Here is a 13,627-nt window from a genome sequence, read left to right as displayed (position 1 = left end):
TGTTTAGATATTTGGTGTGTTATTTGATGTTTTAACAAGTAGAGGTGAGGCCTGATGGGGAGCTGAATGACACCTCAGAAGCCAGAGGGAAGAGAAGCAGGACTGGGCTATGTTTTTACCTTGGCTATGGCTGAATCCCCTTGCTAATGCCAGCCAAGCTTTTCTCCGTGGCTTCCCGCTGTTATTAACTACCGATTTGCATTCTGTGGGTTTAACTGATACAGTTGAAGAGCTGTTTGCTGATAAATTAATATAGAATTTGAAATAGAAATCAAATCCATGGCTAAAAATGAGTGGTCCGGGTATGATTAGGCATGAGAGCCCATGCACTGTCTCTATCCCCCATTCTGCACGTGCAAAACTGGACTTGTGATAGTCAGTTACTTGTAAATATATAGTTAGAGGTGGTCCTTTTCAGTTTCAATTCACTTCCCATAGATAATCCTGCTCTCTAATTTGGTGGTTTAAAAGATAACGTAAAATGAATGTAGGGTACAGCTAGAAATGAAATACTTTAATCCCTTTCAGAGAACTGATATGAAGTAGTTGTTTTATAGTATTTGTTACATTTGAAGTTTTCTAGAAGGAAAACTATTTCATCTGGCACAAGATACATATTACCTTTCTCTGAAAGATGAGCAAAAATAACCAATAAAGAAATCAAATTTTACCTGGGAGTTGCCAATAGGTTCTGAAAAGTACTTCAATCCCTCCCAAGCCTTCATTAAACATGGAAGGAATTTAAATATTTATCTACTATGAAATACGTGTGTGTTTTTAATATTAGATGCTATTTGAGTTCCAGAATTTCATTTCTATATCACCTAGATTTCAGTCTGGATTATTTATTTCGTTTTAAAAATCAAAGGTTTTACGTTAAATGGCACATAATTTCCGTTGTCATTTTCATATTTTGTTAAAACACAACCAAGTGTATCTTTCCTGCAGAGAAGCCTTTAAAATAAGCAATATTTTACTGCATCCATATGACGGCTTATCTAATGGGCGGACTGTCAGCAAGGAACCTGACAGTATTCTTTCAAAAATCCAAATTTATGAAATACGGGGAGACTTTTGAAACTCCTAGCCTCTGCATGCAGCACATTTCTTTATCTGCTTTGTATCCAATCACTGGATCGGCTGTTTTTGCCCTTTTAGCATTTATATACATTAAATCACAGCCAACTTATTCATTATGGCCACCCCCTTTAAAGACATTCATTTAACTGAACGTACGCTCATGAGAAGCTGCATTCTCCTATCAAGGCTGCTGAATTATTTAGCAGCTTTATTGTGGAATCGGGTACTTGTTAAGAAGCGTTTTGAGTTGGGCGCTCAGTGTGGACTCATTTCCTCTCTCTCACTCGGTGGCAGCAGGGCAGTCTTTCCCTCTTGGCTCTGGATACTGAACCCTAATAAGTACCTGAAAAGGTGGCAAAGCTTAGTAGTCAAATTTGGAGCCACCTGAGAGGAGGAGGTCTAGAGATATCAGGGACTATTCTCCTTCCCATCAGAGCAGCGATGCCCACCTCTGGCCCTAAGCTGCAGAGAAGCGCGGCACCGCTCCCAGGCAGCCCAGCTGGGGGCTCCCGGGAGAGGCTCAAGGGCCACAGAGGAGCAACAAGGTGGTCCCCTCCCTTCTAGGAGGGCAATCTCCTCTCTAGTTGGGCTTGGCAGTTTGCTTTCTCCCTGCAGCCATCTTAAAGCTGCCACCTCTGTGCCTCTGGCCATCTGCCCTCAGGGCTCCAGCCTCAGGAAGCTACCATCTGCCCTGGGCTATGGAGCCGAAGCTCACCCACCAACTTCTCCAGGCTGGAGGAGACTGGGGACTGCTTTAGGGCTGTACAAAGTGAAGGGAAACTATTCCTGGAGACCAGGACAGGCATTGGTAGGGAACTGGGACCTGGGGATTGATGGCATCTGAGAAGAGAGGCAGGTAAGAACCTGGTTTCCCTAAACTCTTGAAACTCCTGGTCATAGGAATTGTTGATTGGGACAGTGGTGGGGGGCAATCCAATGTCACTCCTGCCCATCTTCTGCTATCCCTACATCTCTCTGTCACTTTGCAGCCCTTAGGCAGCAGCACTGTGAATGGGGAGACCCTCTGACTGCCTCTGGAGAAGACTGTTCTTTGGGGAGAGTGCTCCCAGTCATTCCCATCCTTCTGATCTTCACATCAGCTCTCACGCCCAGAGCAGTTAGAGGCTTAAGTGTCTTCCAGGAGGCATAGTCTTTGAAGTATCCTCTCTTGTAGTCCACCCTCCATCTCCAGATCCGTTCCCATCAGGAAAATCCCTCCTCATTTCTCTAGATACTGGAATGCAGGCAGGGAGGGCCCCCTAGAGAGAACGTTCAGGAGGATGCTCTCCAGCCCCAGGTCTCAACGTCTCTCGGCTGCATCTTAAGTCCTAGAATTCTTTCCTCTTTCTTTCCCTCTCTCCCCTCAGTATGGGGTAAGAAAGCAGAAGCCTTTGGGGGGCCCTGGGATGTGTGTGACTGGAGTAGCGTAGTCTTGATTCCTTCCTCCAAAGGCTTTCCAAGTCAGAGGAGACCAGGACAGTGAAGGGAGAGTATAGATAAGCAGGACTAGGGCGTTTTCTGCCCAGAGCCAGCCACCAGTGTGTCTTGTTTGCACGACAGCTTAGAGGTGGTCTCTGACCTGTCTTGTTTCCCCTTCCCCCTTCTCTCCCTTTTCTTTACCTTGAAGGCAAGGATTCTAAGCACTATTGTTCAAAATAGGAACAGAAGAGGATTGGGGGAAGTAGCTTCCTAAATGTGGAGAGATACATTTTTGTCTTTTGAAGCCCAGGGCAATGGCTCCCTGTTGCAGCCTGAGGGGCATGCTTTCGCTTTGGAGGCTCCAGACAGCAGGCACCAGGCTGCAATTACGGAGAATATGTTAACAAAATAAGGTGGGGGAGGAGCTGTTTTCTAGCCTGAATTTTCTTGCTGCTGGTAAAAAGCAGTTTGCTTTTGCCTGAGTCCCCTACCTAGGTGCTCCTGTCCTAGGTTGGCATTCTTTCCTTTCAAGTCTGAAGGAATCTGCCCTAAGACTGGTTCTCCTTCCCCTCTGCAGCCACCTGGGAAGGGGACATGAAACAAGCCACACTAAAGGGATGGGTCTCTCATTGCTCTTGACCTTGAGGGCATATTAAGACTGTGAAAGTCAGGGACCCTCACTTCCCTTAAATTCCACAGGAAACACTGGTGAGCTGAGGGTTCCCAGGCTGTCAGCTGTGGGATCCAACTGCTCTGGCACCCTTAACATCTCTTTTCTTGACTCTTTTGATGCAGTTTCTGTTTGAGGGGGGTTGTTCAAGGTTTCTACAGGTGACCTCAAACAGATACTGGAAGGAACAGACCACTTTGTACTCACCCTTATCCCTTATTGCCAGTTCTGTTTACAAGTTTGTCTGCCCCCCCCCCCCCACCGCCCCCCTTAGTGGGGGGCTGATCACTGTCAGGAGAGAATTTAACTTGGTCATCTTTGTATCTCATCTAGCAGTGCCTGCCACACAGCGGGCAGTTAGGGAATGCTTCATGAAGAAAGAGAATATAAAGGGATAGTATCTTTCCGTGTGGCTGGGTGTAATTAAATTGATCCTATTAAGTCTCTATATTTTGAGTCTACCTGTGCCTCTCATACAGTAGACATGAATTTTTCTGCATTTGTGCACCAGTTTCAAGTGTCTGAGTATATCCTCACCTTTGAACAGATATCAATAATGAGGGTATGCAATAGAGTAATCGCCACTATCACCCCCCTTTTCCCTAAGACAAGGCTACTTGGAGAAACTACAGAACGATCTTTATTTAGGCACAACCATAGCTATTTCTAATTATTCCTGTGAATAAGGACGCCAACAGTCCGCCGTACACTTACACATGCACATCGCTGACGTAGGATTCTTAAATCCCGACCACCGCAGGGTCAGAGGCGTGTGCCCGGCCCCAGACTCCTCCAGACTGTTAAACTGCTAAATGTCAAACCTATTTTGGTCCCAGTGCCCGAAAGCGCACCTGAGGCTGAAAGTGCTTACCCTTTATTTACTCCCTCCTCTTTTCATAACAGCCACCATAGATAGGCCATGGCTACACCACACTTTATTTCTAAGCGAATCTCGGACAAATCTTGAAGCATATTTTATACAAGGGGACAAGGGTCGCGCGCAAAGCAACCTCGGTTCAGCGCCAACGGCGGCCACGTGCCCTGGCGCGCTCCCGGACCACCTCACACACCCCCTCGGCGCACGCGCACGCGCGCCGGGATGGCGACAATCCCTTCAGCCTTCCGCGCGCTTCCGCCTTCTTCCTAGCAACGCCTGTAGTGACGCGCAGGCCCCGCCCCCTCGCGCGCGCCTCCCGGAAGTGGCCGGCCCCGAGCGAGAGCGGGGTTGTCTGCGCTCCCTGGCTGTTCTGGGGAGTAGTCTCTGGGCAACAGGGCCCGGCGGGGAGAGAGCGTCCGGGCCGGGGCCAGGGCTGGGGCTGCACGTTGACGGGCACGGCGCAGAGCGAGACCTGGTGACGATGGCGGGGCCGCAGTCCCTGGCGCTGCAGCTGGAACAATTGTTGAACCCGCGCCCGCGCGAGGCGGATCCTGAGGCCGACCCGGAGGAGGGTGAGGCCTGACTGGGGAAAAGCCACGTGCGGAGCGGTGGGTCCAGCCTCGGGCAGACCCGGGCGGCGCGAGAGAGGCCGGCAGCCAGGCCTCGCCGCCTGGCCTACTCGGCTCATCCTGGCGTAGAGGAAAACGGCCTCCCGGGAGGGTTGGCCGGGCTCAGGAGGAGGACTTCGGCTTCCTTCTGAGCCGCACTCCAGACTTGGTGCTCGGTGGCTGGAGCATCCCGGGGACTTGGAGGGCTGTAGCAGGGAACAGGGGGTCTGGTAGTTGGTTGGAAGTTATCTTTTCAGGATGCCCTTACCGGTATTAAGTTAGAAATGAGAAGGAAGTCTCAGCGTTTTTTAAGTCGGCCTAACCCTAGGAACTTACTAGGAGATTGAAGGAAGAAGTGGGATTCCATGGGGCTGTTTAAGCCTCCCTAGGCCTCAAGACATTTGCTCAGGGGCTGACGAATGGGACGGCTGTTCTGTAAGCTGATGTTCAAGGTCTAGTTGGGAGTAATCCTGCTTTAGACTTGAATCAGAGAAGTGTGAGGAAGGAAGAATAAGGAAGGATAAATGTGAGTGCTGGACCGTGTTTTAGGAATATCAGTTGAAGAAGTTGGGGCTGTTGAGCCAGAATAAGCAGACTCCCTTAGGGATGGGATGGAGTGAGGATAGATGGCCGACTTAAATATTTGAGCGACTGTCACAAATGGAAGAGGAGTTAGGCTAGTTTTTATAATCCAAGGCATAGAAATATGTCCAACTAGTAGGCGCAGAGGTCAACTTTCTGTTCAAGAACAGCAGTAAGACTGTGGTCTATCTTGAGAGGTAATGAGTTTCCTGTTCCTGGAAGTTGGTGGGGATTTTGTAGAGTGTGAGTTGAAAGGGTTGAACAGGGTTACTCTTAAAGTTCCTTCTAACCTGGAGATTCTGATTACTCTCCCCCCACCCCCTCCCCACAGCCACTGCTGCCAGAGTGATTGACAGGTTTGATGAAGGGGAAGATGGGGAAGGTGATTTTCTGGCAGTGGGTAGCATTAGAAAATTGGCATCAGCCTCCCTCTTGGACACGGACAAAAGGTATTCTGGCAAGGCTACCTCTAGAAAAGCTTGGAAGGAAGACCCCTGGGAGCAGACACTGCCAGGTTCATCTGGTGAGTAGACATATTTGCACGTTGCTTTCTCTTTCTTTCCTAATATTTTAGGGTTAAAGTTGTGGGGTTTTGTCTTTGTTTTTGTTTTGGATGATTAGTCTGTGTGTGTGCCCCCACTTACTGTCTTAGGAGAGACCGTGGATTTGGCATTAGAAAGGACCTTAAGAGGTAGTTAATTTCAGTTCCTAAGGATTCTAAAGCTCAAAGCTATTAAGTTTATATAATCCTTATGTTTAAGTTAATGGTTCACCGTAAAATGGAAAGAAAAGATAATGGATATTGGACAGGGCTATGTGTTGAGAAAGAATTGCGTCTGATGAGCATGCTACTCATGGATTTTGACCCTTTTCCTTTGGTTTTTCGAGTCTTGCATTGGGTCACTGTATAATTCAATACTAGTTTGTGAAACTCATTTTTTGCCATTGTAAAAATAATATAATCCTTCCCTCTCCCCTGCAAGGGCCTTAGGAGGATGTGAGGACATGAGCGTATAGTTTTATTTTTTATTATTTCTTTTTATGAAATTTTTAAAATGTAATCTCTACATCCAACATGAGACTTGAACTCTCAACCCCAAGATTAAGAGTTGCATGCTCTTCTAACTGAGCCAGCCAGGTGCCCCATCAGCTTATAGTTTTAAAGCATTAGCATTGTAAGTTTCTCAATGGAAGAAGGGGCTGGATATGGTGGTTACTTAGTGGATGCCATTTTTCCCCCCCTTTAGAGAGGTTAGAGGTGCCAGGCTGAGAATGCACAGATGATATAAAAGAAAGTATCATTCAGGTCATGATATCCATGATTAGTTGGATAATGGATGATTACCCGTTATGGTTCTGGGGCTCCTGGTAAGCTCATTTCACATTCTTTGCCTAGAGACTGATAGAGGGGCCAATTGTGAGACAAATGTTATAATACTTATTGGGCTTCACCATGTGTCAGGCATTGTGGTAGCTCTTTAAGTTCTAAGAGACTAGAACACAGTTTTCAAAAGATGTTGTTACTGTTACCATTACATGTATCATCTCATTTGATACTCTCAATAACTTATGAAGTTGCTAGTATTTGTCCCCATTTTATTTATTTTTTTTAAGTTTGTTTTTGAGAGAGTGGGGGGCACAAGTTGAGAGGGGCAGAGAGAGTGGGAGACACAGAATGTGATGCAGCCTCCAGGCTCAGAGCTGTCAGCACAGAGCCCGATGCAAGGCTTGAACTCAACGAATCATGAGATCATGACCTGAGCTGAGGTCGGACGCTTAACCGACTGAGCCACCTAGGCGCCCTGTATCCCCATTTTAAAGGTAAGGAAATTGAGGGACAGATTGGTTGTGTAACTTGCTCAAGGTCATAGAGCTAGTAAGCGGAAGAGCCAGGACTCACATAAGGTAGTCTGACTCCAAGTCTGACTCTTAACTGCTACTCTGTGAATATTCCTTAATCTGAGAAATGGCATACATTTAAAGAATTTAAAGGATTAATTTCTTTTTTTTTTTATTTTATTTTTTTAAATGTTTAATTTTTGAGAGAGAGACAGAGTACGAGCAGGGAAGGGGCAGAGAGAGAGAGAGTGAGACACAGAATCTGAAGCAGGCTCCCAACTCTGAGCTGTCAGCACAGAGCCCAATGTGGGGCTCAAACCCACAGACCGTGAGGTCATGACCTGAGCCGAAGTCAGAGCCACCCAGGTGCCCCTATATGTAGTTTTTTTTAAAGAAGTACTGAAGACCTATCACATCAGCTGTTACTTATGCTTAATGAATAAAATTATAGTATCTCCTGTACATGAAGCTATTCCTTATCCTTCTAAGCATGTCAGTTGGATCCTCTTCCATACACTGCGTACTAATGGCACTAGGATTTTTTTTTTAATTTTTATTTAAATTCCATTTAGTTAGGTGATGAATGACTAAATTATATTCCTGAAATAATCATTACACTATATATTAACTAACTTGGATTAAAATGAAATAAAATAAAATATGCGCTGAAAAAAGACTTTTTAAATCAAAAATAAATTCCATTTAGTTAACAGATAGTGTGATATTAGTTTCAGGTACACAATTTAGTGACTCAAGACATGTAACACCCGGTGCTCATCACAAGTCCACTCCTTAATCCCCATCATCTGTTTTACCCATCCCCTCACTCACCTCCAATACACTGTGTACGGATGATGCTGTAATGATAATAGTGATATGAATATTGTCAAACATATCTACCACTCTTACCAGACTGTGACACCCCACAGGTGTTACGTTGTATTTGTCATTCCTTAGCTTTTATGTACACCTGGCTGATAATAGGTGCTTAAGTAAGTAATAAATAGGGTGCACTGGTGTGAGAGAGATTGTACATTGGGGTTAGTTAATGATAAATTATATTTCAGATATAGGTTTGGGAAAACTGTTACTTCCCTTATTTGAAATCTTACCATTCTTCAAGGTCCAGACCTTGCCCCACAGTTAAAATTTCTCCCTCCTCTGGGTTATCAAAACTTTGTCAGTTCTTGTCTGTATTTGATGGGTCTGTCTTTCCCACTAGAACCTTTTGTTAGGGTAGGACCTACGTTTTGTTCATCTTTGCTTTTCCCTTAGCCTCTTATAGGTAGTAGATGTATAATATATATTTGAATTGAGTACAACCATACATTTTATTTTTTTTTGATGGATGCTGCAGCCCTTTACTTGAAATGAAAGGTGTGGCCTAATATTTGTCTCAAAGTAACATCTGTTTGTTTTTTTTTTCTTCTTCTTTCTTCTCTTGTTCAGACAAGGAAATAATATCTGATGAGGATGAGTCTGGAGATGGAGGTTCAGAGGGGCTGGGTCTGGAGGGATCTGATGAGGATGCCATGAGTGCTGCTGAGGAAGAGGAGTGTGGTGATGACAAGGACAGTAGTCTGGCCTGGAAGAAGAGGATCAAAAGCTGCTCTGAGAGCACACCGGGTTTTAGTGTCCAGAGCATCAGTGACTTTGAAAAATTCACCAAGGGAATGGATGACCTTGGTAGCAGCGAGGAGGAGGAAGACGAAGAGGAGGAGAGTGGTATGGAAGAAGGGGACGGGGAGGAAGACTCCACAAATGAGAGAGAGGAAGACAGGGCTGAAGGCAGGAATAGTGAAGATGACGGAGTAGTGATGACCTTCTCCAGTGTCAGAGTTTCCGAGGAAGTGGAGAAAGGAAGAGCTGTGAAGAACCAGATAGGTTTGTACATGGTTTGCTGGTGGCTTATTTTTCACAGTGTCTGCATTTGATCTCCTGTTTGTGTTTTTGTTTGTTTTGGCTCTTCCTTTTCTCTTGTGTCCTTCCAATTAATTTGTCCCCCACCTACCTAGGGGCCTAAAGCCCCATTCTTCTGTGCGTAGCCAGCCTTTTCTACATTGAGCTGCTTAGCTGGTTCTGTTCTCGTACTTTGGCGGCTGTGGAATACTGAGGGGAAAACAGTTTTCTCCTCTCTTTGGGCTTCAGCCTACCCCTCTCTCTTGTAGCAAATATTTGCTTCCAAGATACTGAGTTTTTTTCCTGTAACGGAGGGTATTTTCATGGCATGAAGCTGTGATAAAGCCGTGCTTTGCAGAGACTGGTGTGATTTCTTGTCTCTCCCTATCTGTCCCACTGGGAAGATTTTTGTAATGAATGATATTCTTTTCTCTTTCTCAGCTCTGTGGGACCAGCTCTTGGAAGGAAGGATCAAGCTTCAAAAAGCTCTGTTGACTACCAATCAGCTTCCTCAACCAGATGTTTTCCCTATTTTCAGGGACAAAGGTGGCCCAGAATTTGCCAGCGCCCTAAAAAATAGTAAGAATACTTATGCCATATGGAGATACTTTAGAACCACTGGGATACATTGGGATACACTGGGACTGTATTTGCAGCACCACAGAATTGAAGAAGAGAGTATTTGGTTTTAGTGATAATATAGTACAGAGTAGTTTTTTAACTTTTTTTTTTTTTTTAAGGTTATGTATTTAGTTTGAGAGGGGGGCAGAGAGAGATAGCACTTGGGTGCCCTGCGCAAGCAGGGGAGGGGCAGAGAGAGAATCCCAAGCAGTTTCCATGCTGTCGGTGCAGAGCCCATCTCCGGGCTCAAGAGATGGCTCTCATGAACCGGTCTCCTGATTTGTGAGAGCTTTACCTGAACTGAAATCAAGAGCTGGATGCTTAACCAACTGAGCCACCCAGGCCCCTAGTTTTTACCTTTAAAAAAAAAAAAAGCAGGGGCGCCTGGGTGGCGCAGTCGGTTAAGCGGCTGACTTCAGCCAGGTCACGATCTCGCGGTCTGTGAGTTCGAGCCCCGCGTCAGGCTCTGGGCTGATGGCTCAGAGCCTGGAGCCTGTTTCCGATTCTGTGTCTCCCTCTCTCTCTGCCCCTCCCCCGTTCATGCTCTGTCTCTCTCTGTCCCAAAAATAAATAAATAAACGTTGAAAAAAAAAATTAAAAAAAAAAAAAAAAGCAGTATAACTCTTATTAAACAAAGACAGTTTTGACTGAAATGGCTTGAGTTCTAAGTGATGCCAATTCCACTTTTCTCTTACCTGCCCTCACTTCCCTCCCCCACTTGCCTTTGGCTTTCTGAGTTACTTCTTTAATACTCGGAGAACACTATGTGCAAACCCACAGGTATAGAACAAGAGATAAAGGATGGCTGATCCCAGTTCATTAAAAGTGGTTGTATCATGCGCTTAAGAGATGCCTTTCTTGGGGTGCCTGGGTTGTTCAGTTGGTTAAACGCCTTACTCTTGATTTCAGCTCAGGTCATGATCTCACAGTTCATGAGTTCAAGCCCCACATTGGGCTCCATGCTGATGGTGTGGAGCCCACTTGGGATTCTCTCTCTCTCTCCCAGTCTCTCTCCCCCTCCTGTGTGCTTTCTTTCTCTCAAAATAGATAAAATATATTTTTAAAAAAAGATGCCTTTGTTAGGAGGTTTCTAGAAAACATGGTCTTATTTATGTCTCCCTTTGGGTTACACAGAGTGAGGAAAGGTGATGACTGCAGAGGGAGGAAAAATTTTGGGAGAGAAGTGCTGAGCTATAAAGCCCGAGAATTATGGAAGAGGAATTTAGAAATTACTTGGTTCTCAGGCCCCTGATTTTACAAATGAGAAAACCAGGGCCCAGATTATAGCACTTGTTCATGCACAGCAGACCAAACTCCAGCTTTCCTGCCTTATGGTCTAGAAGTCTCCCTTCTGCACCACACTGCCTCCTGTGGTCTGTGTGCTATGTGCCCAAGGGCCCTAAAGGATGGGGGCAGAGGGCCATTTGGGCTGAGTGCACTGTGGTTGGATTGGAATTGCTATTCCTTATCTGCATGTTGAGACTTAAGTGTTTTCATTTGCTCTTTAAAACTTCTTTTTAGAGGCGCCTGGTGGCGCAGTTGGTTAAGTGCTGACTCCGGCTCAGGTCATGATCTCGGTGGTTCATGAGTTCAAGCCACGCAACCAGCTATGTGCTGACAGCTCAGAGCCTGGAGCCTGCTTCAGATTCTGTGTCTCCCTCTCTCTCTGCCCCTCACCCACTCATTCTCTCTCTCTCTCTCTCTCTCTCGCGTTTGTCTCTCTGTCAAAAATAAACATTTTTTAAAAAATTAAAAAAAAAAAAAGCAACTTATTTTTGTAGTATCATGGATTAGAGTTGGAAGGGACCCGAGAAGGACATCTGATTCCAGATAGGATCACCTCAAACTTCGAAGTAAATATGTAGGATTTTTAACGTAGGGGGTTCTGCGAAGCTTTCTTGTGAGAGAATACCTGCTTGTTGTTGCTGTTGTTGTTGTTGTTTATTTATTTATTTTGGGGCAGTCAGGGGAAGAGAAAGAGAAGGAGTAAGAGAATCCCAGGAAGGCTTTGTGCTGTTAGTGCAGAGCCCAGTGTGGGGCTCGAGCCCCTGAACCATGACATTATGACCTGAGCTGAAATCAAGAGTCAGACACTCAACTGAGTGAGCCACCCAGCCACCCCTACCTGGTTTTTTTTTTTTTTTTGTAAAGTGAACTCTGTGCCACACATGGAGCTCAAGCTGACGACCCGAAGATTAAGAGTTGCACGTTCTACTGACTGAGCCAGCCAGGCACCCCAAAATACCCGCTTTAATTAGGAATTTTTTCCTAGGGTCTAGCTTTTAGATGTCCTGTCGTACTTGAAGTCAGGAACCCTGCAAACTCACCTTTTACCTCTACCTCCCTTACATAAAAGATAGGCTGGCAGTTTTCAAAATTTGTGAGATTTTGGGATCACTTATCTGCTATTTTCTTTTAATTTTTTTTTTTTTTTTTGAAGTAAACTCTCCGCCCCACATGGGACTCGAACTCATGATCCCAAGATCAAGAGTTGTATGTTCTGCTGACTAAGCCAGCCGGGTGCCCCATTTCTCTACTATTTTTAATGCCTCGGTACCCTAATTTCTGGTATGCTTTGGGATGGGACCTAATTGCTCTAGGTTAAATGTTTGAAGTGTTTGGTGAGGAGACCTTTCCCATTTTGTAACTTGTTACTCTTCTTGCTTGAGTCTTTCCCCTTTTTTTTTTTTTGATTCATCTTAAAATATTGATATTTTAAGGGTTTAGTTAGTGTCAGGTGGACATATTCTTGGGTACCAATTTAGTTCCTTTGACTACTTTAATATTATTTAACTTTTATTTTGCAACTATTATGAATTTTTTTTTTATGTTTATTTATTTTTGAGACAGAGAGAGACAGAGCATGAACAGGGAAGGAGCAGAGAGAGAGAGGGAGACACAGAATCGGAAGCAGGCTCCAGGCTCTGAGCTGTCAGCACAGAGCCCGACGCGGGGCTCGAACTCATGGACCATGAGATCTTGACCTGAGCCAAAGTCGGACGCTTAACCGACTGAGCCACCCAGGCGCCCCATTATGAATTTTTTTAATGTTTGTTTATTTTTGAGAGAGAGGGTGTGGAGGAAGGTCGGGGCCAGGTGCGGGGAGGGGACAGAGGATCCAAAGCGGGCTTCGCATTGACAGCAGCGAGCCTGATGTGAGGCTCTAACTCATGAACTGTGAGATCATGACCTGAGCTGAAGTTGGACACACTCAACTGACTGAGCCACCCAGGCACCCCTGTAACTATTCTGATCTTAATCTGCCTTTTTTTGTACTTAACCAAATTGCCTCTTTGCCTCATTGGTGAATTCCAGTTAATGTGACAGATGTCTATGAATCTGACAGGGTGGGTTGCAGTGGAGGAGGAAGAAGAAAGGAACATTTGTTTGGTGTCACATATATTCTAAGATAGGAGAGTGAAAATACTAGTATTATCTAATACTAGTATTTCTGCACATCTGAAGGGTGGCTGATTTTTGTTCTTAAGATTTTATTTTTTAAGTCATCTCTACACCCAAGGTGGGGCTCGAAACTGATAACCCCAAAATCAAAAGTTGCATGCTCTATGGACTAAGCCAGCCAGGCACCCCAGGGTAGCTTTTTTTTTGCTTGTTTTCAATCTTCTTATGACAGTATGGCATAATACGTTGTGTACCTCCCTGTGTTGAGAAACAGTTTAAGAAAAATTTCTGGGCTACATTACTTTGGATGCACCATAAACTGTGCTGTATAGCTGGTGTGGAACATAGGCTGAATTTGTACTGACCCCGGAATAGTCACTGGAACTTACTGTCTTTAATTAAATCGCCTATCAGTTTGCTTGGCCTTATAGGAGTTAAAGTTAGACTGCCTAGCTTTAGATTCCATCTCGGCAATGGATTAACTGTGACCTTGGCAAGATTCCTTAACTTCGCAGTAAAATGGTGATGGTACGGTCGTGAGAATTAATGGGCATGATCAACGGAAAGCATTAGCACAGTGTCTGGCACATTGCACCCCACAACTGTTAAGTGTGGGTATTTTTCTGCTGA

The 13,627-nt window shown here is 45.1% G+C and overlaps 1 protein-coding gene across 1 annotated transcript in view; it reads left to right on the top strand.

The window, feature by feature from the left end:
- The first annotated feature begins 4,347 nt into the window (after window positions 1–4,347).
- Window positions 4,348–13,627, top strand: part of AATF (apoptosis antagonizing transcription factor) — a 105,184-nt gene continuing 95,904 nt past the window's right edge. The window contains exons 1-4 of the mRNA XM_086686733.1: window positions 4,348–4,618; window positions 5,568–5,759; window positions 8,525–8,959; window positions 9,416–9,553. Coding sequence (XP_086542859.1) covers window positions 4,528–4,618; window positions 5,568–5,759; window positions 8,525–8,959; window positions 9,416–9,553 — 856 coding nt within the window. The 5' untranslated portion in view covers window positions 4,348–4,527. The remainder of the gene's footprint in view (window positions 4,619–5,567; window positions 5,760–8,524; window positions 8,960–9,415; window positions 9,554–13,627) is intronic.

This window comes from Puma concolor, chromosome E1 (genome assembly GCF_028749965.1).
Source record: "Puma concolor isolate L17-30 chromosome E1, mPumCon1.1.hap2, whole genome shotgun sequence".
Classification (NCBI taxonomy): Eukaryota; Metazoa; Chordata; class Mammalia; order Carnivora; family Felidae; genus Puma; species Puma concolor.
The sequence above is the reverse complement of the archived record's forward strand: the minus strand, read 5'-3'. Positions and strand labels throughout refer to the sequence as shown.